A 26,329-nucleotide genomic window follows, 5' to 3' on the forward strand; every position below is an offset into this window, starting at 1 on the left:
CTCTCTGGGGCACCTGGTGCTGGCCACTGTTGGTAGACAGGATACTGGGCTAGAAGGACCTTTGGTCTGACCCAGTACGGCCGTTCTTATGTTCTTATGACCTGATACATTTTCAATAGATATGTTCATGTATGGAATGGCTTCAATAGCAGGGAAATCCAACCAGCATATCCCATGTCTCAGAGTGTGCTTCTGAGCCTGATCTACGCTATTGGGCTAAATCAACCTCATAGCTGGAGTTGACGCAGCTTAGGTCAACTTATTGCTATGTCTGAGTTGATAAAAAAAACTATCCAGTCAACTTACCCTATCCCAGTGGTTCTCAAACGTTTTGGCCAGTGGCCCACCTGGCTCAAGGCAAACCTTTCCTTGGATCACCAGTTGCTAATGGAAACTCACTGTTAATTGCATAATTATGCCTGAGCCATTTTGTTAGTGCTGAAGCTAGGGGAAAAGGTTTAATTTAATCAGTAAGAAAGGAAATATTAATTTAAATTATTAAACACATTAAGCACTTTAACTTTCTCATCTTAGTTTATTAAACTTCATTTTAACTAAAGTAAGATATTGATTTATGTTCAACACAAAAGGTTCCCATATTTTCTTTATTTATGGCAGGGGGGGACCTTTTTTGGTCAGTGGCCACTGATCCCCAGAAAAATCAGTTGGGGACCACATAAGTGAGAAGCAACCAAAACCCCTCCAACACCCCCCAATCCTCACTGATGTGCCCCCTCCCATCTCCCGCCAACTGAGAAAACTCACTCCCCTGGTGCTCCAGCCCAACAGGGCAAGAAGGAGGGACAGGGAGGCCTGAAGTTCAGGGCTTACCATAGACCAGATTTACTCTTCTGAGATTCCAGAGTTAATGGATGTTGTGGACCCCCTTAGACTCTGCGGTTGGGTCAAAAATCAGGGTTTGGTGTGTGGGGTAGGGCTGCCAGCAAGAGGGATGGGGGTGTAGGATCTGGGTGGGAGGTGAGATGCAGGAGGGGGTGAGGGTGCAAGGTTTGGGTGGGAGGTAGGGTGCAGGAGCAGTCTGGGAGTGGGATGTCTAGCCAGAGGGAGGAGGCAAAAGCAAGGGAAGATGCAGTGTGTGGCCAAGTGGGATGGTTCAGGAGCAAAGGGCTGAGGGTAGGGTATCTGACCAGGAGGAAGGGTGCAGGAGTGTGTTGGGGGTAAGGTGTCTGTCCAGGGGGGAGGGTGCAGGAGCAAGGGAAGATGCAGGAGAAGGATGGGGGTACAAGGTTTCAGGAGGGGGTGCAGTAGGGGCTAGGAATGTGGGATCTGGGCATGAGGGGACACTAATTTGCCTTTGTGCCTCATGCTGCTCCCAGGCATGGCCTCCTGCTACTCTCATTGGCCAGATTACAGCCAATGGGAGCAGCGGAGAAAGCCTCCAAGCAGTGTGCCCACACACTGCTGTTCCCCCAGCCAGGGGAGGGAGAGCACTTCTTCCCCATGAACTGGATCACACAGCAAGGCTCAGGGTTTTTTCTCTCCCCTTCCCCACCACAAGCAGGAAGCCATCACTTGAGCTCCAAACTTTCAGGGGAGGGAGGGCAAGGTTGGAGTGCCAGCATGGGCTCCCCACTGCAGAGGAAGGAGCAAGGCTGAGCTTGAGCCATAGATCATAGTTTGAGAACCACTGCCCTATGCATAGGGGTGGCAGTATCATAGGTGGGGGAAGGCAGTGCCTTCCCAAACTACCAGGCATGGCCCCACCCACACTCCGCCCCTAGAACGCCTATTGTAGGTGTAGTCTGGGTGGAGTGTTGCTGTCCCCAGCACCCACCCTCCCCATGTTGTGAGGCTGGGGAGGCTGGATCCATGGTGCTGGGAGGGGGGCCTTATCCATGGTGCTGGGAGGGGGGCCAAGGGCCTGGCACTGCCCCACCTCTCTGTGGTGGTGGGACAGGGCCTGGGCGGAAGGGGCTTGCCTCCCCAGCCCGACCTTCATCCACCACTCATGCCTATGCATCTTGTTCTGCAGTAGTACCAGAGGCAATGGGAGAGCGTACTGAATTCAAGATTTGCTAAATTGACTCCCAATGGAGAGTCCTGAGAGGACTCAGGAGAGATAGGAGACATACTCTGAGAGGTAGGAGACATACGTTTAAATTGTTGCTTCAGATCAGACATACGGGGATTATTAATCTGTGACTCTTGAATTCTGAATTAGTACTCTACTCAATGATCTGGCTATTATAAGCTTACTACTGTCATGGCTTTTGACAGGAAACAGTTTAGGTTCCTAATTTCAGGGACGGATTCACAACTGTGACTCCTGAATAATGATAAGTATGTAAGACTGCCCTTTTTTCACTATTTTTTTGTTCAATAGTTTAGATAGTGTCCTTATTCACCTTGCTGGCTTTTGTGGATCCTGTTCTTAGGTGCCTAATTTTTGCCATATTTTGTAAAGAGAAGCTAGGCAAAGTCAATGCTGTGGATTCCATTAGGAATACTGATCTAAGATTAGGCACCGCAAAACTGAGTATAAATTCCCATTGCTAGTTGGTTACTTCTATAAAGTAATACTGTGTATGTTAGACAAAGTAGGTTATTTTCATTACGTGAGCTATTTTAAGGGCTTAGAAACACTTAAAATGCTACAGTAAATGCTAAACAAAAACTAGAAGAGGAGATAGTAAAGGAAAAACTTCCTGCATTTGTTCTGGCCAGGCCTCATGCTTATTGGAACATAGGAAGCAGGGAAAAATTGACAGACTACATAAACAAAAAGAAGAGTACTATGCATTCTCAGAACAACATTAGAAGGAAATTAATTAAGTCTTTGCACTGGCCAAGGAAGACTTGGATAAGCAGAAAAATAAATTACTCCTTAGAACAGTGATATAAATTAAAGGAGCGGCTGGAATCAAACCAGAAGAACATGCTGCTAAGACAGCCTTACTTCAGAAACAGAAGAAGTGACTAGAAATGAAGAAAATGTAGAAAGCAGATCTGGATCTTAAACATTTCTTCAAAATAATTTGCATGTATTGATAGGATACTCATCTACTGAAAAGAAGATTGAGATCGGAACAGCAATTTTCACAAAGGAAATATAAAACCATATGCATTATCACTAATATACAAAGAGGAAAGCCAAAGATTTTACTTGGAGACAAGTGCATGTGTAAAATATATTAAGTATTTTTATGAGTCCATTGTGAAGTAATAAGAAAAAATAAAAGTATCTATAAAAAGTCAAGTATTATTGTGCTAATATACTGTGAAGGTCTGCTCTATTGTACTAATTTATATCCAGAGTAGCTCCAGTGACTTTGTGACATTAGTTCAGATTTATACCAGTACAGCAGAATTTTCTCATAATAGGTGTTATAATTAAAAGTAGTCTGTTTGGGGATTTAAATAAAAATATGGCCAAAGAAGGAGAGTTCCTGTCCAGGAACAGAAAATTTGAAGTAAAAGCTTCAGTTTATTAGCGAGAAAAGAAAGTTTGAGTTCCTATAAACTTTCTGAAGAACAGAACTTTCATCACTGAGCAAGAAGACTGCTTGCTTTCCAAGGGCAGCGTCAAAGTGAGTCTTTAGTTGAAGAGAGCTAAGGGTTTCCATGTAGCATAGTAACAGATGGAGAATTATAAAGCCCATTAAAATGTAGTGTTTGGCTGAGTGAAATTCTGCTCATTTCTACAGCGGCAACCGTAGCAACCAAGCCACAAGATTCTGTGACAGTTGGAGCAAGCCACATAACCTGGTCTGGTTGCCCCTTTCCCCAGCTGTTTAAGGAGCATCATTCCAGAAAAATTCAGAGTGGGGTAGGGTGATCAAAGCTGTGTCAGCTGATGAAGCTCTATATGTAATTACATTATACCCTGCAGAGTTGGGTGACAGGGAGTGGAAGACACAATGCTGCATATAAGCCTATGAAAAATCGGGAGCAGGGACAAACCAAGGTCAGAGCGTGGGGCAACTATCCTCTTGCTCCATAGCAAATGATATCCCAGATTGGGACTATGGTGCCAAACATTGGAAAGAGTTCAGACTATCAGGGGAAGAAAGGTCTGAGTAGGCCACAAAGAGGCCACAGTCAGTTTAGTTTGCAAAAAGAGGATGTGGTTATTGGGTAAGAGGAGCAGGGAGGCAGGAAGCTTTGAAATACTGAAACTAAGCATGAGAGATATAGGATAAGGAGGGTGTTTGCTGTACTATAAAATAAAAAGCCTACTCTTGTTCCCATGGACGCCAATGGGATTTTTGCCATGGACTTCAATAGGAGAAGGAGTTAAAGTAGCAGGAAGGCTCTACTTGGTGAAAGGCAACAGTTGGAGAGGTGGTGAGAGGGGAACTGCAGTACTAAAGAAAACAACATCTGCATCTATTATAAATATTTATTAGTTGTATAACAGCAGCTCCGAGTCACCAGTCAGAATGAGGGTCCTCTTGTGCTGGGTGTTGCACTGAAAAAAAGAGCAAAACTCAGTCTGTACTCCAAAGATCTTACCATATATTTAAAGACTATGGTTGTTAAAGACGTTTAATAAGGTAACTATGTAACTGGTAAAAATCTTAGTGGTTACATGCACTGCAGGCTCTCATTATAAAGCTTAAATAAGCTTCACACTTCAGAGCCCACCGTGAAGCTGCCAAACTGGGAGCCAGGTGGGAGGGGCTACTGGCTCTGGTCCCAGGGAGACTTCACTGCCAGAATAAAGACACCTCCCCAGAAGCCAGGTAGGCAGGCTCCATTTCCGGGGTGGTGGCTTCACTGCTGCATCAAAGGTGCCTCCCTGGGGAGCGAGGCAGAGTTTAACTGACAGCATTAACCAATAAGCACCAACTCATCGGTTAACCGGTTACACTCTAACATCCCTATTAAAGCTTCAGAGGGGTAGCCGAGTTAGTCTGTAACAGGAAAACTTAAAAAACAACAAAAAGTCTGGTAGCACTTTAAAGACTAACAAAACATGTAGCTGGTGGTATGAGCTTTCGTGGACGCAGCCCACTTCCTTCAGATGACCAGAGTGTTTATTTTTGGTCCTGGACATCCAACATTTTGGTCATCTGAAGAAGTGGGCTGTGCCCATGAAAGCTCATGATACCAGCTACGTGTTTTGTTAGTCTTTAAAGGGCTTCCAGACTATTTGTTGTTTTTTAAGTGTATCCTTATTAAAGACACTACTACTCACCTGGAGAGCAGACAATAGACAGGGTCAAAAAATGAAGATGACTGTAGTATGAAAAAATGGTTATACAGGCCTCAAATTGTCTAACACTTAAGCACACACCTTTACTACTGTGATATGATGACTGGTATAAGTGTTTTTTTTTATTCCTACTTCCTGTTCCTATTCCTCTCCCCATTCCTCTTTTGCTGCTACCTCTTCCAACTGTAACCATGTTTTGTTCAGACTGGTGCTGACTTCCCTATTCATGGTTATTACAGGTTTTGATTGACAACCCACCTGTTTTAGGGTGGGGGTTGTGTGTGTTTGTAAACTGCTATTCTGGGCTGCATCAGCGTGTAACACGAGAACAGCCCTATTAACTTCATTGGACCTGCTCACAGTAGTAAAGCTAAAGTTGTGGGTAAGTGTTTGCAGGCTTAGGGCTCGTAATGTGAACTCAATGGAACTACTCACATGCCTAATGTAAAATTACTTATCAGCCTCTTTGTAAGATTGTGCCTTATGCATGTAATCATACAAGTAGAGCAGTCAAGTAGCAATATTTTCCTTCCAAGTGTTTTTTGTTCATAGCATAAACAATTGTCAGAAAATAGAGGAAATCAAATTAAACCTTAAAAAAATATGTATTAACAATATATAAGAGCGGTGGATAATAAAACTGGAGTTGGAACTACCTACATATTTAACAAAAGGGCCAGAATTTGTTTTATAAACAGGAACAACAAAAACGTTGATTTTTTTTTTAATACAAAATGTATCCTGGCCTTTGTCTAAGCCATCTCTATTAAATATTTCCAATAGACTCATGCCATCTCATGGGCTGGCTTAGAGCACTTCATTGAAGATGATTTGAGGAAGTCCAATGTTCACCCCTCTCTTCTCACAGGTAACAAGAAAGTGACTATTTCAGCCAAGGACTGTCAACCATTTTCTAAAATGTGCTTAAATGTATTGTGCTTTTCCCTAATAAACCTCTATTTTATTTATAATGTAGCTAGACTATGTAAGTGCTGTGTATTAGTCTAATGCTATTCTTAAAATATTCTTGCTACAGATAGGTAAAGCCGCTGGCTAACATTACCAGGATTGCATTAAATTATTATCTGGAATTATTTTTCTCATAAGTCATATTTATAATAGATTCCCCCTCTTTATTCACTAACTTAAGAGTTGAGGATGATTTGCATTTCAGAAGATTTTTAATGTTTTTTAAAATAAAGGAACTAATGCTTGAGGCAAGGATGACAGCATTACTCTTCATTGATCCACTAGTGAGAAATAAAAACTGTCAACCTGCAACAGATAAATGGACAGTCTGTCTTGATATTCTGCATCTGACAACAGTCAATGTCATATACTTCAAAGAAAGGTGTAACTCTGCTCCACCCATCTAAATTGTTCAGTTGTGTAATAGCACCTATTAAGGAAATGTCTTACTAACCCCATTGATTAATTTATGCCTTATAAAATGAGGATGGACAACCCTTGTACATATTTTCTTTATTAATTTCAGCTGCTTTATTTGTTGTGGCACAATAATAGCTCATTGGTAGCTAAGGTTATAATCAGCTTCTGTCCTGCTCTAAACCAGTGATGGGCAGCCTAAGCTAGCGAAGTGGGCCATACAAGTAGCCCTCTTTCAGTTCAGTGGTAATAAAATTGTCATAACCAATACAGTCTCCCAGAACTGGGTAGTTTTGCTAACTGTGTGTGTACCTAGAATTTGTGGGGTGTGCCAACTGAACTGTAATAACATTTTGATTGGATGTGAAAGGAGCACATGGCTCTCACAATCAGTGTTGCGTGCAATCAGCATGCACCTCACTTCACGTGTCCTTGCTTTACATGCATGTCACTTTTATAATATTGCTAGGAAAAAATATATGGCTGGAGACCACTGGAAACTGGCAATCATGCAGCCTGGACAATGGTAAACAAAATGTCTCATGGGCCACAAACACACAACTAGGATGGGCTTCAGATGGCCACAAGGTGTCCACCACTGCTCTAGACTACCTAAAACTTTTTTAAATTGCTTTGGCTTGAGCAGAAGGCAAAGGTCACTGTTTCAGAAAAACTTTTGGAAAAGTTCAAACCATTCTTCAAATTTTCTTCTGATTTGAAATGGTCTGTCTTATCTCTCAACTCAAAAAGGGCTTTCCCCCTTCCCAAACCATTTACATGTTCCATATTTCCTTGAACACCAATGAAGTACCAGAAGTGTTAGGAAAATATATATATAATTAGACAAAAATGTCCACTACTATTCTGTATTTGTGGAACCAATTCTGCTTTCAGCAATTGGAACAGTAATATTAAAGCCACTGGTCTCTGATCAAGTTGCTATTTATGGATTGCTACTTCCTAAGGACATAAGGGAGTTTATTGTTAACAAAGCTCTTTCAGTAGTCTTTTGTTTTTAGATCTGTAGTACCTGGGAGGAGGGTCTCTGGTTCATCTCCCCAGATGGATGGGTTAATTATGAAAAGGTAGTGATCAGCTGCCCCACAACTGGTATCCACCCATGCCCGTTACTGGGTATATGATTAAACCAAGGATGCCTCCCCTCCCGCCCCGTGTATGGCTGAACCACTGATACCGCATAGACACAGAGGGAAGGAACCAGTCTCGCGCCCCTTTCCATTTGATCCTCAGGACCACATCAGAGTGGCAAACAATTGTGGTGGTGTTTGCACAGAGGGCTCCCAACATGCACCCACAACCTCCGGGGGAGGCTCTGCCTCTGCTCAGAGGCTGCCCTTCGCCATCCCACCGTGCACCCACCCGTTCCTGGGGTGGCCTCCTCGGGTCCATCAAGCTCCCGCACAGAACAGGGGCAAGAATAGCAGCAAGGACTCGGACATCCGGGTGCTGGCGCCTTGTGCGCGCATGCTCTCCAGAGCCGCCGCTGGGTGGGTGAGGAGGCAGCGGCGGCCGGTAGCAGCAGCGGCAGCGGCAGCGGCGGCTCCTCAGGGTGCTGCGCTTCCGCGTTGTGGGGCGAGCCGGGGGGCGGCGGCGGGCGCGCGGCAGGAGGATGGTGGTTGCGGCCGGCAGCCAGCGGGGCGCTCGCTCCTGAGGCAGGCGCCGCGCAGGGAGCGAGGCGCGGAGGCAGCCGAGCCGAGGGAGGGCGAGCGTGAGAGGCAGGGACTGCGGCGGCGGCGGCGGCCGGGCACATGGAGGGCTCGCGGCGCGGCGCGGCGATGTGAGGCGGGCTGGGCGGAAAGGCCGAGGCTGTCACGTCGCCGCTGCACCGGGAGGCAGGCGGGGGCCTCGGCAACGGGAAGGGCCCGGCGCGGGGCCAAGGCTGCGCTCGTCTGGGGCCTCGGCAGCCGCAGGAGGGGGCCAGGTCGGGCGCGCGGGGGGGGCGGGGGGGTCTTGAGGCCTGGATCGGAGGCGGCGGGGGGCAGCGATTTTACCTCCTGCTGGCGCCCCGGTTCCCCTCGGCTGGGCTCCACGCTGCGCCAGGCTCTCGCCTGCCCCGCCGGCTCCGGGGCTCGCCGCCTGCCTGCGTCCCCCGTGAATGAGGGGAACCGCTTGGACACCCCCACTCGCCTAGCAGCGCCCCAGCCCTGCGCTGCCTGCGCTGCAGGGCTCTCTGCGTGCGGGCGGCTGAGCCGCGGGGAGCGCCCGGAAAAAGGGGGAGGTGGTGGCGGGGGGCAGGAGCATTGGGAACGCCGCCGTCGAGACCATGAGGAAATTTAACATCAGGAAGGTGCTGGACGGCCTGACAGCGGTCTCGTCCTCCTCCTCGGCTTCCTCCTCCTCGCAACAGCAGCAGTCCGGGAACCGGGAGACCGACATCCCGGAGACTCTCCAGTCGGAGCACTTCCAGCTTTGCAAGGTGAAGTCTGCAGCTGGAAACCCCGCTCGCAGCTCAGGAGGAGATATTGTAGCCATGATGGGCTATGCAGGCTTTAGGCTCTTTGATTTTTAATATCTACAATTATGTGAGCCCCTCCACTCGTTAGGGATGGGGAGGGAAGGCGAGGGGAGTTGTAAAGGGTTTGCTGGAGTGTTTTGTGGGAACCATGTCTTCTCTCCCATGATAATTTCTAGATTGAGTCTCTTGCCTGCAGGTTATTTCATGCACCTAATATTGTGTCTGTTGAGAAAAAGCGGGGGGGGGAGAAGGTGGAAAGTTGAGAGGAGAGTAATGGTACTTGGGTATAATGGAAATCTGCTTCCTATTGCATTTGGGTGAATACTGCTCATAATGGACTGGAAGTATGAGGGACCTATCCTTTTACGTTATTTGGAAATGTGTTTATCCTTTTGCATCTAAAATGGGCTGCAGATCTTTGTGTTGAATTTGTTGGTGCTTGTTATCAAGTAGGCACTACTGATATTCCCAACATGAGGTGGGAGACAAGTTAATATTTATTGCTAGTATAATTATAGCAGTGAAGGTCTGTACATTTATTAAAGGATGATGCAGCAAATTAATCCGCCAGCTGCACCAACAGGAATAAAAAGTAGTTTGGATATTAAAACCCATCTTTTTCTATACTAGACACAAGGCCTCGTTTTTATTTGGGCTTTTTTATGTATATTGTTTTACCTTTTATTTAGTGTTATATGCATTTTTACCAGCAACTTAAGAGGTAAGGGATATGGAAAGGAAAATGAGTATTGAGTTAAATGGCCTTGTTTACAGTTGCACTGTGTACCTTATCACTTAAAAAATTATTGAAAGTTGAGAAGCATGGCAGTTTAATATCACCTTCTTAACTTCATCAAAGTAAAACCTTTGTGTGTGCATTTCTGAGGTTCTAAATTACTACATTGACACTTATATATTTATATTTTTAATTTTAATATTCTTAAAAATAAGAAAGCTAGCATTTACACGGCTTTGTTATGTTCGTTGGCATAGCTGTGATCGAGGTTAGATCATTTCATTATTTTTTGTGTGAAATGTGAGTCATGCAATGAAACAGCACAATTCATTAATTTGAGTCAATTATTATCCTAAAGTACAGTTAATGTAATAACTGCACAAGTTGTAATTAAAATCCTGGCTAGTTCAAAAAGGTAACCATTCCAGTTGTGTTTTATGGGAATCATCTCTTGGTTAAGAGGTGGGGGGAAAGGATGTGTGATTTTTTTTTTTTTAAATGTTATCCTGGAGAGAGAATGCACTGTGTCCTGCCTGAGAGGGATGGCTCACTGAAGAGCAGTTCTAATGATTTGTAATAGCCAGCACTGTAAATTAAACTGTGTTGTCAAACTTCCCAGGAAACATTTCATATTTTAATTGTCAAATGCTATTAACCAGAAGCCAGAGAACAGGGGTATGGACAAAATGAAATGGGACTAGTTGGGTGACTTTTTAAAGAGACAAGATAAATGAAATCAAGTTTTCATCCTTTATTTTATATTCAAGTATGAATGAATAGATTCTCTATCAGAAATTTTCTGTAATGACTTCAGGCTAAAGAGCTTTTTCCATCAATTTTTTCTTCCTAAATGCATTTGTGTCCTTACTGAAGTGCAATTAAAACTGAACCTCTCTCTCCCTAATATTCTCTTTTGATTTTATTTATTTTTGGTCTGCTGCTTGACCCATCATTACCTCACCGCTCTGACTTGTTAGACCGTTCGCCACGGTTTCCCCTATCAGCCTTCGGCCTTGGCATTTGATCCTGTTCAGAAGATACTGGCCATTGGGACTCAGACGGGAGCTTTAAGGCTGTATCCTTTCATTCTGTTATAAAAAGAAAATCACTATGCTGCTAATTGGAGTCCTGTCCTGGGTTATTCTGCTTTGCTGGAGCTAATGCGAGGAAGCACTCTGGAAATCAGGTATGTGTTGCATTTGAAGGGGAAGAAGGGAAAGGGAAAACCTAAGTTGCTCTTGATGGGTTCTCTTTTTTGTTGCTTTGTGCATGTGCACATTTTGAGGATATGCCAGTGGTATGATGTAAGACTCTTCAGTTTACACTATCTTGTGTTGGTGTAAGCATCTGTGAAATCTCTCTTGCACTGTTTACAGCAGTTAGAGGTCTGGTGTACATTAAAGATTGTGGCAGTGTTGTCTTTTTGGACTTGAAAATCACCCAAGGAGAAAAATTGGCTTCATGCTTGTTTGTGGATTTTTCTTTTTGGGAACTGTTTTCTAATACTGTAATTATTTGCTGTTTGTTTTTAAGCCCCCAAAAGGTTGTTTTAGAAGCGCCATTTGATCTTTTAATTGTTGTTCCATCAATAGTAAAATGGACAAGTTACTCAAACTAGCATATTGAATTTATAGCATAAATCAACAATAACAGTTTTCTATGTTTACCAGTGTGTGAATAGAACTAACTAAAAATTTAGTTGCATTTATTTGGTTAAGAGAAGGAGCTATTTGTGTTTCCAAAAATAGATTGATAAAGCCTGAACATCAATAGAGGAATATAGTCAATTGAATTTGCTGTTATCCTGAAATGCACTGGAGCTATGGCATTTCTAGAAGCTTCAAATCCTCTTTCTAGGAAAGTAAATTAATCTGTTTATATGTGGTAGGTAAATATCTTTTTTTTTTTTTTTTTTTTTTGCTACTTTGGTACTACTTGCTGCTACTTATAGTAGTGTGGGAGTTAGATTATCATAACCCAACCTCCTTCAACTAAAAATGAAATCTATCACTGCAAGAATATTAATGGATGTTTCAGTCTTTTTAAGATCTCTTTTCAGATGCTTTAAATTAAATGTACAAAAAGTTAAATGAGAGATTCAGAGAGAAAAGAATTTGAGGTTAAATTGTCAGTGTAATAGTTCCTTATGAGTTTGTTTGCTTTTTAATAGGCAAAGGTAAGCATTTGGAGGACAAGCAAATTTTTCACTACACTGCTGCTAAAGCTAATGTTTTTGTTTTACTCTTTTCTTTTCATGGGAATGTTGAAACAGTTGTACTGAATTAGTGGAATTGAGAGAGAGTTCAAAATATGGCTCTTGTCTGGTACATCTAGCTGGTAAATCTTTAGCTAATGTTTGATATTACTTATAAGTAATATTACTTGAAAAACTCACTTACAGGCACTTTGAATTGGAGAGGAGGGTCAAACCATGAGTCTCTGCAGAATTTATACATTCACTTATTGGTTTTGTTGGTGAGAGAAGTGAAGCATTCCAAATATGAAACAGTGTTTGTCTTCCTGATTTTATATATAGGCAAGACTTATTTGACATTTGTTTCATTGTTATTAGTCAGAACCTTGGAGAGGGCCATGATCTTGACAAGAATGTCTTTTACTGTTGACAATTAATGAATATTCTAAACAGAAACATGGTCCAGAGCTATGCACAGAGGAATAGGATGTAAAAAAGAGAGCCTAAGGGATGTTAGTAAGTAAAAGATCCATCTTTCTGTCTCCACACACTCTGGTACTGTCTAGATTGAGGTAGAGTATCTTTCAGCTAGATGAGAAGTCTCCCCAACCACATTGTCCTGAATCTAGTTGGTGGGATTTCCTCTTGTCTTTTGTATTAGCTGCTTGAGTAGTAAATACTAAGTATGTTTTTAGGTTTTGAAATCCTTCTAGTGTTTCGTTATAACATGTTGCATATTTCTAACTCTGGACTTGTAATGACTGCAGTAACTGATATTTAAGCAATCAAATCCGTATACATCAAGTTAAAGGTTTGAAGAGCAAGTTTTTAGGCATTCCTCAACACATTTATATGGGAAATTCCCTTTCATGAGAGGGCCTCCACTTGGCTTCTATTAAAATTTTTACCTGATGCAGTTTTAAATAGTTTTAAAACATTTCAAATTTAAAGAGATAACATGATTTAACTTGGAAAGGGAATGGGGCCAAAATGTTTTACAAATTATAGGACTACCTAATAATGAATATTATTCAACAATTTGAATGCTTTTTGAACATATGGTTTTTAATGTGTCTACGTTGAGTGGTTAAAAAAATTAAACTGTTCTAAGGATTATTTTTCAACTGCTTCAAGTTTTAAACTCAGTACCGATGAGAGCTTTGGTTAAGAGTGTGACACTTTTCCTTCAGCTATCCCATCTAATTATTGTCTGGTATGGCCATGCCTGCACCTGGGGGAGGGGGGGAAGGACGTTTTTAAGTGTATTGAATAATTGTTTAAATATCAGGATTTAGTGCACATGTGGTAGCATTAAAAATGTACCTTTTTTCTTAGCATGTCTGTTGAAAATGCTCTGTTGATGGGAGAGTGCTCTTCTGTTGGCGTAATAAAACCACATCCATGAAAGGCAGTAGCTCAACATAGCAGTGTCTACATAGGTGCTTAGGTTGCTATAACTTACCGTGCTCTGAGGGGTGCTTTATTCACACAAGGCTTTGCTATTCCATGACCAACTTGTTCCTTCATTGAACAGCAGTTGATTCTTGATCTTGGATACACAGAGCTGTCCATAAGATACTAGGAAGAGATCACAAAACTTATTTATGCTTGTTTCCCTACTCAGTGTTTGAATGTGGTTTTTCAGAGTGACAGACTAGGGTACAAATCTACTCCACCATATAGTTCTGAAGATGTGGTTAAATAAATATGCAACCTGTTGGTGGTGGTTGTTCATATTTCCATATAAAGTTTGATAGCTATGTTTGAACAAGGAACATTTCTAACAGGATAAATTTAAAAATAATATTTATTAAGCAAATAACTTTCTGCAGCATTATGCTACTATAGGAAGGTATTAAACACCTGAAATAGGTAACAATATTTTCTATCTCAGCTCTTTGAAAAAAAAGACTCTGCTCCATAGCAGTCTGAATTTTTAAGAAATGAATCAGTCACAATGGAGACAGGTATGGATGGCAAAATATGGTGATCTCATTCTAGACATTTCAAACAAAATCACATGGCTTTTTAGTAGATGGAAGCAGAAGATACTGTGGTTCTTGTTTCCTTGTCTTAACCCTGAGCACTGGAAGACTTCCCTATGCGTTCTCTCTGATGTTTTTCTTATACTAAACTTGGGGGCTGCACCCCCTGCTTGCTACACTTGCCAACTCTTCACTCCCCTCCCCCCCGTGGGTAGACAGCCCCGGCTCTTCCCCCACAAGTCACCAGGGAAGGCCAGGCTTCTTAGCCAGTCCTCCCTACTGCTGGGGAGAGCTAGGGCTGTGCTAGCCCTGGTATCTTCCCCCCTCCCGTCCCCACCCAGCTGCTGGGGAGGGTTGGGCTAAGGGCACTGCAGCTACAGCTCCACCTCCTCCCCCTCCACTGGAGAGGGAAGGGCCGGGCTGCAGCGCAACCATCCAAGCTCTCCATGTGGGCCCTGGGATAGGCCAGAGTGGGTGGGCTTGGCTACTGTGATTGCAGAGTGATGATGATGTCACTGTTGTCCTGCAGGAATATGTATAAATAAAAATAATATAGGGAGAGGGAGCGCCACTGTCTCCAGGGAAATGAAAAGGGTTTAGTAGGTTCATTGGTAGGGCACTATTAAATTCACAGTCAGATTTACAGTAGGGATGTAAAATCCTGTTTAATATGTTTAACAGGTTAGCTGATTAAACAGAGGGGGGAGGCAGTTGTGATGGTGCTCCTCACCACTGGACTGGAACGCCCCTTCTCCTCCTGCTCCAGCCCGGTTAGAGCAGCAACTGTCTGTGGGCCCGCCAGCACAGGCAAAAGCTTCACTGGAAAGGACACCAGAGCAGCCCTTACCTGTGAGGCGCCTGGACTGTCCACAGACAGAGGCTGCTCCAGCCAGGATGCAACAGCAGCTCTTGCCTGAGGAAGTTCCCCTGTATGGCCTGGAGCAGCTTACTGCCTGCAGCAGGCAGGGAGCTGCTCCAGCCCCACTGGTTAAACTTTCACTTCCCTATTTCACAGTCATGATTTTATGGCGTTATAACTGTATGGGTTCTGAAGCAAAAAGAAGTTGTGAAGGTGTCACAAGCAAAATTCCCTCTAATCTCTTTAATCCATGTGTGGATTATTCCATTTGTGTGCAGAATAATTGTATGTGCGCCAAGGCATGTGTGAATGCGCATCACCAATAGAAACAAAAATTCTTCTGTGGGCACACTCCTAATCAGCTGGGCAGCATTTGAATCTCTCCTGGATGGCCACACAAGCTTTATAGGGAACACTTATCACAAAGTTTTTGTGAGAGAGGGAGCATTGCAGTGTTGCTACCTTTACTTCTGTGCTGCTGCTTGCAGAGCTGGGCCCTTAGTTAGCAGCCCACCACTCTCTAGTCACCCAGCTCTTAAGGCAGCAGTGCTGAAGTAAAGGTGGCATAATATGGCAATCCCTTGAGATCCACCTGCAACTCCCTTTTGGATCAGGACATTTGAGAAATGCTGGTCTCCCCTGTGAAATCAGTATAGTATAGGGTAGAAGCAAACAAAAAACCAAATTTCATGCTTTGAGTCATGTTTTTCTTGGCCATGAATTTGATAGGGCCCTAATTAATAAGGTTAATTCTATTTAGAAAACAAAAGAATAAATAGATCTTCTTTTTAAAAAAAGATTTGAGGATCTAAGACTGTCAAATTAACTTGCCATTTTGCAAGGCAGTAACGATTTTTGTCTGATGGTACTTGCTTACTCAGAGCAAAATCTGTGTTTGTCGACATAATTTTGGATGAGGAATATGCAATATTGAACAGGCATTACATGTGCCTCACAAATATGATAGGTAATTGTAGAGCATGGTCTGAAATCATGACATACTCTTATTTTGCTACTGTTTAAACTCTTGTATTCCTTATTACTATTTATATTTGTTCAAAGTCCAAACAACATGGTTACATAAGAAGATAATGAGGGTGGAATGTATTCTAGAAGAGGATGTCTTCATTTAGCTTTGGAAAAGCAGTAGAATTTGCATCAGGTATTATGTTTTTCTTTATCTATGAATTAAGGGCCTCTGGAGCAGAAGTATGCTTAATTGGAATGCTACAGTGCAACACCCCTGAAAAGCAGCATCGATAGAGTGGAAGTTGGACACGCACACATTGCTAAATGAGAGCCATAGAAACGGCTCATACTTCGTTTTGACAGTCTGATGTCATCAGCGACTCCGTTCTCTAGAAAGCTGTTGCTTTGGCCTTGCTTGTATGTGTCCATAAGTAGATATAAGGTGACATTAAGATGAGACCTCACACTGCAGAAGGAACAGACAAATGGGGGGGGGGGGGGAGAGAATATTAAATAGACACTGTTCTAAGTAACAGGACCTTATCAGAAAAGAGATAATCCAATTTGTAAAGTACAGGCAGTCCCTGGGTTACGTACAAGATAGGGACTGTAGGTTTGTTCTTAAGTTGAATTTGTATGTAAGTCGGAACTGGTACATATTGTAGGGGAAACTCCAGCCAAACATTTCTCCAGAGCTCAGTTTTATTCCTCCACACCTCACTTCCCTCAGTCCTTTATTCTCAAGCTGAGGTGTCTGCTGAGAAAAGCCGCTCCGCATCTCCCTGGTCTGCTGGGGGAGGCGCTAGCTTTGCGTCTCCCTGGTCTGCTGGGGGGGAAGCAGCTAGTGCGGGGTTGCCTCACCCCGTTTGTAAGTAGGGATCTGATGTAAGTCGGATCCATGTAACCCGGGGACTGCCTGTAGATCCTTATTCCTGTAGTAGCCAGCCCTTGAAACAACAATAAAGTAATAAATAAACCCTTTTATAGGGTTATGTAAAGATTTACAGGTATGGTAGCCATTGAAAATCAGTCACAGTTGCAGTGTGTACACTCTTTTAAAAACTTAAGGGGAAAGTCTGGTGTGAAACAAAGAAAGCCTTGGAAGTTACATTTGAAGCTGTCATACATTTCTTCTTTTTCATATAGCTGATCTAAATGTAGAGCAACTATTTTAATTTTATGTTCAGATGGTTAAGCCAGAAAATTGTGTCTGGGTTAGCACTATATTTGATAGTGGTGCTTCTTTTGTATTTGTGAGTTATTATATGTGCCATGCTGTCTTCTGGGTAACCACAGTTGCATACTGGAGAGTCTTTAATTTTCCGTTTGTGCACCAAGTATCTGCATCATCCATAACTTTTGCGGGTGTGGTGAATGGTTCCCCATGAACTTTGTGGACTATTGAAGCTAGGTCTTTTTTGGGTCAGGTTTTTCAAAGGTGTTTATTTGGCACTTCTTGTGAACTCCTTTTGGCTTTCCAATGGGATGTTAAAAATGTTAATTCAAGTAAACATGTAACTGTGGAAAACATCAGTGGTTACATGGTTATACTCTGGGGGGAGAGGGGTCAGGTGGGTCCCAGGGAGCTGGTGCATGCAGGGTGGCGGGGGGGAGAAGGCTCTGTGGAAACAGTGATGTGCCGCTTAAAAATTGGCTCCCAACGCATACCAGCTCCCTCCTGTCCCTCCATGCTGCTCCCTCTGATACAGAGACTACAGTGGAGCGGTGAAGGGAAGTGCTCATCAGTTAACAGTGTACACAGATACACTTTCACATCCCTACTTTCCAGGCTTGATCATGGTTGAAGTTGCATTGTTAAATGTGTGGGTTCAAAATGGCTTATGGGAGTTCAAGTAGTGTTGAGGGAAGTTGTTAATTTCCTGGTGAATGGGTAGTTAATTTTCTGTCAACCTCTGGAATGTCTAAAGGTTTTCCTGTAATCTCAATGGGAAAACTAGCTGGAATACCCCAGACTGTTGGTTAGAAGGTCTGTTGGGCCTAAACCATGGCCATAAACTTGGTCAGATATCTAAGGATTATTGCGTGAAAATACTGTCTTACCCTGAAAGAGATGAGCCTAAAAGTGACCTGAGAGGAGGACCAAGTTGTAAGACCAAGGGGATGATCAGTGGGCCAGTGGATCAGGACAGCAGGTGTATGGAGTGTGAAAAACCTGGCAATGTACACCTAGCCATAGTACAGTGCACCCAGCTGGTGAGTCACTTTGCAACAGTGAGTACTGTAATTAGCCATAATTGCAAAGACACATTTTTTATTTGATTTTTTTTGAATTCAAACATATATTTGTATGTGCTTGGTAGCTGCAGTAGTTCTTCCAAGAAGGATTTTACAATACAAGTCAGTCACAATGTTTAACTACATTATAGTTTTTAATTATTATTTTTTTTAATTTTTCACTGCTGGAATTCAGGAATAGGACGTAGCTAATCTCTTAGTTGTTAGTATTTCTACTTTTTAGGAGGTAGGTTCTAAGCATAGGTGTTTTTCATTAAAATGAAGTCCATCAGCTGAGGTGTTGAGGGGTTAATGTGTAATGATACCAAAACATACGGTTTGCATTAGAATGAAGTGTGAATTAAGTTCTGTTTCAGGGTTTTTAAGCAGTGTCAGACAAAGCTGATCATGCACGTTAATTTGTCCAAAACTTGGGTTTCCAATAATGAGTGATGCTGAATGGAGGGTTTTTAGAAATAAATGCCAGTGTTGGAGTTAGCAAGTTTCATAAAGTGAAGTGTAGATAGAAGTTTTGAAAATCTGCAACATTTCTAACTCCTCAGCCACAGTTTGTCCTGACTGAAGGCAAAAAAACTGGATTTTAGCCATCACAGAAAAGAGATTTTTATCTTGAGGCAAATAGCAGCCAATTAAAGCACAAATGAATGTACCCATTAAATTACTGGAGATCATGCAGGAGTCTTTCATTTTTGTTAACTTTTTTTTTTAAAAAAATGCAGATTTTGGATGCAGATGTTTATAAAGGTCATATACTTCAACTTATTACACCTTTGCTATCATTTCTGTTTAGCTTTCAATAAAATGTTTAATTCACACAAATTGTATTGCAATATATTACTAACTAAGAGAACAACAGAGCAGTAGAAGAATAATCCAACCTGTATTTAGTGCAGCATAGTTGTTGCACTAAACGCTGTAACAACCATTGCTCTGCAAAACTCTGATCTTGTTTGTGAAAGAGGCAGCACTTGTTCTGATAATTATTATCAATAAATGGAGAGAAGTGCTTAATTTTGCTTTTTGTGTACTTTGTTACTGGAATTAGATATTGTGAAGAATACATTGTGGCTAATTTACATACACATTAATTATACATTAACTGGATTAATGTACTTGGGTGCCATTAATATGTATTCTTTCATGCAGTTAGCACTTGATACATTTTTAAATACATTAATTTGTGTACAGAATAGTAACTTGCTTTGTTGCAGATGAGAACTGTTTTTGGCTGAACTGTTTAACCCTTGCTTTAGGGAGAGAACTATTAATAATTTTTAAAATAATGTTTAGTCATATGCAATCTTTTTCCTTGTAATACTGAAATAAGTTTGTTTTTGCAGACTTCCATTGCATTGTGCTTGACACATGATTCTTATGTATCAAAGTGGCACAATTCAAACAAATAAAGCCAGGAAAAAAATCTTAACTTGAAAATAGATTCAAACAAGGAAATCAAAAGCTGGACAGAAAGTGAACAAATAATTTTTCAACTGGAATGAGTACCTGTTAAGTAGCGAGGTGTAATCTGATTTGTCAGTAACATGGTAAGGTTTTTAATACTCTCTCTTTCTTCATACCTGTGGGAAAATATAGCATTTTTGGAAGATTTCCAAATGAGATAAGCTGTAAAGAAAGATTAGTTCAGCAGCCTGTCTTGAAATTACATAGTCTTTTATTGTGCGGGCAATGTCTGCTTTCACAACAGTGCCCAGCCAAAGGTGATTGTAGATCCAGTGGCATCAGCTAATTCAGTGTCTGCTGCTAAATTGCTTTCCTTTTCTATCCTTCCATTCCTTTAAAAAATAAATCTGTCCTGAAGATTCTTCCATGTTCTGCAAATATATAACTGCCTATAGCTTGCTTGCTTCATTCCTTCTATTTCAGATTCTACCCATGCAAGCAGCATTTTCATTGACTACTCAATGGACCTACAAAAATAGATAGCTTAATGGATAATAAAGGTGAAACAGATTTGTGTGTGTTTTGAGGAAGCTTTAGGGTAGACTCATAAATCAGGGAGTTGTTTAACAAGGGACTTGTCTTTTTTGTCTAGATTTTGCTGTTTTGAGTATTTGAGCATAGGAGCATAGAAGCAAATTTTGAACAGATATTCTACAAAAATGCCATTGTGGGAAGCTGTCTTTGTATGATCGAGTATTAAAGGAGTGCCCAAAGATGATAAAGTTATTACAGAGAAGCAAAATGGATTCTTTGCTTCAGTCTTCACGGCTGAGGATATTGGGAAGATTCCCAAACCTGAGCCATTCTTTTTAGGTGATAAATCTGAAGAATTGTCCCAGATTGAGGTATCATTAGAGGAGATTTTGGAACAAATTGATAAACTTAACAGTAACAAGTCACCGGGACCAGATGGCATTCACCCAAGTGTTCTGAAAGAACTCAAATGTGAAATTGTGGAACTATTAACTGTGGTTTGTAACCTATCCTTTAAATTAGCTTCTGTACCTAATGACTGGAAGATAGCTAACCTGACACTAATGTTTAAAAAGGGCTCTAGAGGTGATCTTGTCAGTTAGACTGGTAAGTCTAACATCAGTAGAGGACAAATAGGTTGAAACTATAGTAAAGAAAACTGTCAGGCAAACAGAGGAACATAATTTGTTGGAGGAAAGTCAGCATGGTTTCAGTAAAGGTAAATCATGTCTTACTGATCTACTAGAGTTTTTTAAGGGGTTCTACAAACAAGGGGGATTCATCCAATGGATATAGTGTACTTTGATTTCCAGAAAGACTTTGACAAGGTCCCTCACCAAAGGCTCTTAAGTAAAGTAAGTTGTCACGGAATAAGAGGAAAAGATCTCATGGGCTGATAACTAGTAAAGACAGGAAAAAAAGGTAGGAATAAATGGTAAGTTTTCAGAATGGAGAGAGGTAACTAGTAGCATCCTCAAAGAGTCTGTCCCGGGACCAATCTTATTCAATTCATTTATAAATGATTTAGACAAAGGGGTAAATAGTGAGGAGCAAAATTTGCAGATGATACCAAACTGCTCAAGATATTTAAGACCAAAACAGACTGTAAAGAGCTTCAAAAAGATCTCACTAAACTAAGTGATTGGGCAACAAAATGGCAAATGAAATTTAATGCTGATAAATGCAAAGTAATGCATATTGGAAAAAATAATCCCAACTATACACACACTATGACAGGGACTAATTAGGCTACAACTACTCGAGAGAGATCTTGGGGTCATTGTGGATAGTTCTCTGAAAACATCCACTCAGTGTGCAGCAGCAGTCAAAAAAGCAAATAGAATGTTAGGAATAATTGAAAAAGGGATAGAAAATAGGACAGAGAACATCTTATTGCCTCTATTTAAAAAAATGGTACACCCACATCTTGAATACTGTGCCCAGATGGGGTTACCTTGTCTCCAAAAAGATATATTAGATTTGGAAAAGGTTCAGAAAAGGGCAACAAAAATGATTAGGGGTTTGGAATGGGTCCCATATGAAGAGAGATTACAAAGACTTGGACTTTTCATTTTAGAAAAGAGGAAACTGAAGGGAGATATGCTAGGTGTCTAAAATCATGACTGGTGTGGAAAAAGTGGATAAGGTAAAGTTATTTTCCTATTGACACAATAGGAGTCACTAAGTGAAATTAATAGGCAGCAGGTTTAAAACAAACAAAAGGAAGTTTTGCTTAGTCAACCTGTGGAACTCCTTACCAGAGGATGTGGTGAAGGCTAGGACTTTAACAGGGTTCAAAAAAGAGCTAGATAGATTCATGGAGGTTAGATCCATCAACAGCTATTAGCCAGGATGGGTAGGAATGGTATGTCTAGTCTGTTTTTGTCTGGAAATGGATGACCGGAGAGGGATCACGTGCTAATTACCTGTTTTTCCTCCTTCTGGGACGTGTGATATTGGCCACTGTCAGCAGACAGGATACTGGGCTAGATGGACCTTTGGTCTGAACCAGTATGGCCGTTCTTATGTTAATTTGATTTACAAGCAGGAAGATTTTTTTCTTCCCAAACTAGAAGCCCTGTATATTCAGCCTTTGCTGAGGGATAGACTGGGTTCTTTTCCTTTTTGTTAGCCATGTCCAGGAATAACGTTTCTGCAGAAAAGATTTTTGTCCTGAAGTTGTGTGTGCTACGTCATTGTCTTCAGATTAGGCTTTTTGTAACCTCTTTATCTTAAATAGGTTTGCCTAGGTTTAACTGATTGGACCTTGGTAAACATTTCTGTTCATAAATGAGACCTAGTAATCTATATAGCATACTCAATTTTAGCTGTTGGCTCTTTTTGTAACGACAGTTAGCAGATAACACCCTGATAACAGATCTGCTTTCTGGATTTGAGTGCAGTTTTTACAGTTCACTCTTCAGAATGAAACTACCCTTTAATGTTTTGAAGTGGGGTATTAAGGTATTTAATATTAAAAATGATGTATAGAGATAAGTTCCAATAATAAACAAGGATTACGTAATCAACATTTCCGTTGGAAAGGGCAACTAGTGTGTAGTCTAGCCCATCTTCTGCAGTGTCTGGATTAATTTAATTTAGAACAGCTGATAGTTGGATGTCTAGTGTAGTATTAATAGCTCCATTTTAGTACTAATGACTGCAGTTTCACAGCCTTCTTTGGCGAGGTGAAAAAAAATCCAGAAACTGGGCATTTAAAGCCTGAGAGCCAAATTTTCTGCTGGTGTGACTTCAGCTATTCTGTTTCCCTTCTGATTTCAGTATGATCCCAGAAGAAGACTCATTCATTTATTGGTGCTTAAATCAGGGTATTGGTCACTAGAAATACTGAAAATTTTTCATCAATTGCTCTTAAAGAAAAAAAGTATATTTCAAACTGCATTGTACAAGACTGCAAGGAAAACTAATAATGAAAATTATATTTAATTTTTACTTTTTCAGTTTGCATGGATTTCTTTGATTTGAAAACCGTTACAGTATTCCTCTTCCATAATTCTTTTCTTCACATACCGGAAAAGTAACATGATAAAATAGAATATTAAAAGCAGTTCTCCCATTTCTGATATGCAGTTATGGAACTTTGGGTCAGGTGCTATCAGCACATGTGTAATAGGTAGAAGAAAAATTGTGCCAAATATTTTGGTGCATAGTACTTTATGTTCTGACCTCTCTATTGAATTCACTGCTGCTGCACTTCATGGAATGAGTTGCAAGAAGTATGTTCCGGAAAAAGTACTCTGCCTATCGAAAGGAAGATGTACGAACATAGAAGAAATGTTTGCTTTTATAGAGAACTCTTTGTCAATCTGTTTGGTGTTTGTGTCTGCTAGCTTTGGAGTTATCGGTTGAGGGGTTTTAATACATCTGTTTTGGAAACCTTTATCATTAGTAGTTCTGGCAACTCTTTTTTTGGTCTTTCACAAGAATGAGTGTTCAGAAACACTGCTTTGTCTGTGATTTCTGAGTAAGAAATGTATGACCGTCATCTTATGTATATGATTTGGTCTTTGTCAGCCTAAGTTGGCATCTACTAAAGTTTAAGCTACTATCCCGTTTACTGCTTATGTTATATGTAGGACATGGATCAAATTTCTGCTCCTAAGAATGAGACTGTTGCTGCTATTCTACCCAATGTAGAGACCTTGGTGCAGGCTTATTCTAATAATGACAGTATCATCAGTTTAGGTGGGGAAATGACTGCTGGCCATTTGAAACAAAAAGCAACACAGATTCCTTTTTTCAATCACAGTAATGGGAGTCCTGACCAACTTGATCAACTACAAATAGGCTTCTGAGCCTGAGGAAGTGCCTAAGAACTTGGCTGCTCAGTGTTTTTGTTTTTTGTTTTTGTTTGCAATATTGTCTGTTATGCACCTAAATACTTAGAATAATGCACTTTTACCACTTTATTACTAAGGATAGTAATAATTATGTCTGTGTATATATACACACGCAAACAAATAAGTCACCAAGGAAATTAAAAAAAACCAAAACAGTTGCCTGGAACATTCTCAGCTAGCATAAACTGTCATAGCTCCATTAAGTTAAGCTCAGCCTATTGGTATGGTCATCTTTATTTCTAGATTCATTAGGGCAGGGGTTCCCAAACTTTTTGACATGGGGACCAGTAAATCCATTCATGAGCTTTTGGAGGACCTGTAACATTCATTTGCATATTTGCATATTCAATAAGCAACTGATGAATATTCAAATAAGTTGTTTCTGGTCCTCCCAAAGCCCCCAGTGCCAGCGTTAGCAAAGCTTTTGATACAGTCACCCACAATATTCTTGCCAGCAAGTTAAGGGAATATGAATTGGATAGATGGACTGTAAGATGGATAGAAAGCTGGCTAGATCAGGGTTTCCCAAACTTTTTACTTTAGTTGGAACTCGTTTTTTTCAATACTGTCTTTTGCAACCCAAAAATATAAACGCATATTAAAAAAAAGAATTAAAAATGAATAAATTTCCAGTGTTTCACCTGGCTGCATCCTCCAGGGCTTGGGGGACCCGGCGCCACATGAGCATTTCAGGAGGCGGGAGCAGGAGCAGATTGGGGGTAGGGTATCCGGCTAAGAGGGAGGATGCAAGGAAGGGTAGGGTTGCCAGATGTCCGGTTTTGTACTGGATAGTCTGGTATTTGAAGGTTTTGTCTGGGAAATAAATTGAGAAATTACCAGACATATAAAATGCCTAGTATTTTCTAATTAGGTACGTTTTATTATAATTAGGTGTATCAGTCCTTAGCTGCCTGGCTGGTAGATGTGCTCATGCTGTCTGAGTGTGTTTACCTGCCAGGCAGTTCATAACTACTCCAGGGAGGGTATGTGGGGGAGAGGGAGCAAAATGGAATCCCCGGCCAGACTCACTCGTCTGCCAGGGTCTGCATGTGCCCAGGTTTTCCTGCTCCGATCTCCACCATCCAGCACTGCTGCCCCCGTCCAGCCCTGCTTCCAGCAGCCGGTTCCCCCTGCCATCCGCCAATCTTCCCTGGTCAGCCCCGACGACCCTCCCCCCCACCAGCCCCGCTGCCCCCATCCAGCCCTGCTTCCGTCAGCTGATTCTTCAGTTGTCCTCCTCCTGATCTCCCCCAGCAAGCTCCCCCTCCCCGTGCAGCCCTGGTTCCGCTGCCTGCCCTTTCCAATCTCTGCCGCCGGACAGCCCTGCTACCTCCAACCCTGCTTCTGCCTCCTGGCCGCCCGCCTCCCTCCCCCAACTCTGCAGGACAGCCCCGCTGCCCCCAACCCTGCTTCCGCCGCCCGCCTGGATCTCCACGGGAGAGCCGCATTGCTCCCAGCTTCGCTCCCCTGCTTTGGCTGCCTGCCCGCCTGCCTGGATCTCCACCAAGACAACCCCGCTGCCCCTAGCACTGCTTCCCGGTGGCTGGTTCTTCCCCTCCTCCCCCCTCTTCCCAGCCCGTCCCGCTCTGCTCCCCTCCCGGCAGTCATGCTGAGACCCGGTATTTTTTTCCCGCGGCCCGGTACCGGCCCGCAGCCCGTAGTTTGGGAACTGCTGCATTAGGGAAAAAAATCTAATGTTTTAAGGATCTGCAAACCATTCCTTCAAACATCTTGAACTCAAGCAAAGTGCCTTAGACTTCCAGTTGTCTTCTCAGTTGTTTGGATATGTCTTTATTAATACTACTCTATCTGTTGTAATTAAACTCAAGACTGGAAATGCAATCAAAATACTATATTAGTAAAACATGATTAATGTAACATAGAACTGAACAGATACAGTGATAACAATAATTTACTGCCTCATAAGTGTATTCTTCTCACTTAAGCATATTTCAGGAATTTTGCATGAGGATGTCTGATCTGCATAATAATTAAATTTTTCAATACCTCACCACCATGTCAATCCCTCTAGTTTGGTTGAGGTCTCTCAGCCAGTCAGAGGCTTTCATAACTGCTTTATTGTTAATTTTGAGTAACTTTGAAGTAATTATGCAACTTAATTGTGTTTGAACTCAGTACTTAGTTGTAGGCCCATAGTCCCACAATAGATTTAATCTGAACCTCTTTTTGAGCCAATCACTGCCTGACTTCAATTAATAAATGTAATTTAATTTAAAAAAATTGTTGGCAAGAATGGGAAGAAAGAAGACTTCCTACAAATCTGATCCTGCTTGTTCCCAAGGCAGGTATCTTATCCACTGCACCATTGGAGGAGCCCACCAACCTCCCTACGTTCTGGGCCCCCCTTATCCATCCTATAAAAGCTGAGGTGAGCATTGTTAGGGTAAATATATTTTAATATGTTGTGGGTACTAACTAAATGGAGCAGAGGGACTTCAATTAGAATGGTGGAAAGCTGAAGAGAATGCTTTTAGTA

The 26,329-nt window shown here is 41.8% G+C and overlaps 1 protein-coding gene across 8 annotated transcripts in view; it reads left to right on the forward strand.

Annotated features, from left to right (window-relative positions):
• The first annotated feature begins 5,970 nt into the window (after positions 1–5,970).
• The window catches only part of STXBP5 (syntaxin binding protein 5), a 194,812-nt gene continuing 174,453 nt past the window's right edge, over positions 5,971–26,329 (forward strand). For 7 of the 8 annotated variants that reach the window (XM_075924382.2, XM_025184056.3, XM_006111295.5 and 4 more), the window contains exons 1-2: positions 8,075–8,999; positions 10,752–10,849. In XM_075924382.2, the coding sequence (XP_075780497.2) occupies positions 8,847–8,999; positions 10,752–10,849 (251 nt within the window). In that variant the 5' untranslated portion in view covers positions 8,075–8,846. Of the gene's footprint in view, positions 6,045–8,074; positions 9,000–10,751; positions 10,850–26,329 lie in introns of those variants that run through there. The other variant, XM_025184070.3, reaches the window with a different exon arrangement.

This window comes from Pelodiscus sinensis, chromosome 3 (genome assembly GCF_052426305.1).
Source record: "Pelodiscus sinensis isolate ZL-2025 chromosome 3, ASM5242630v1, whole genome shotgun sequence".
Taxonomy (NCBI): Eukaryota; Metazoa; Chordata; order Testudines; family Trionychidae; genus Pelodiscus; species Pelodiscus sinensis.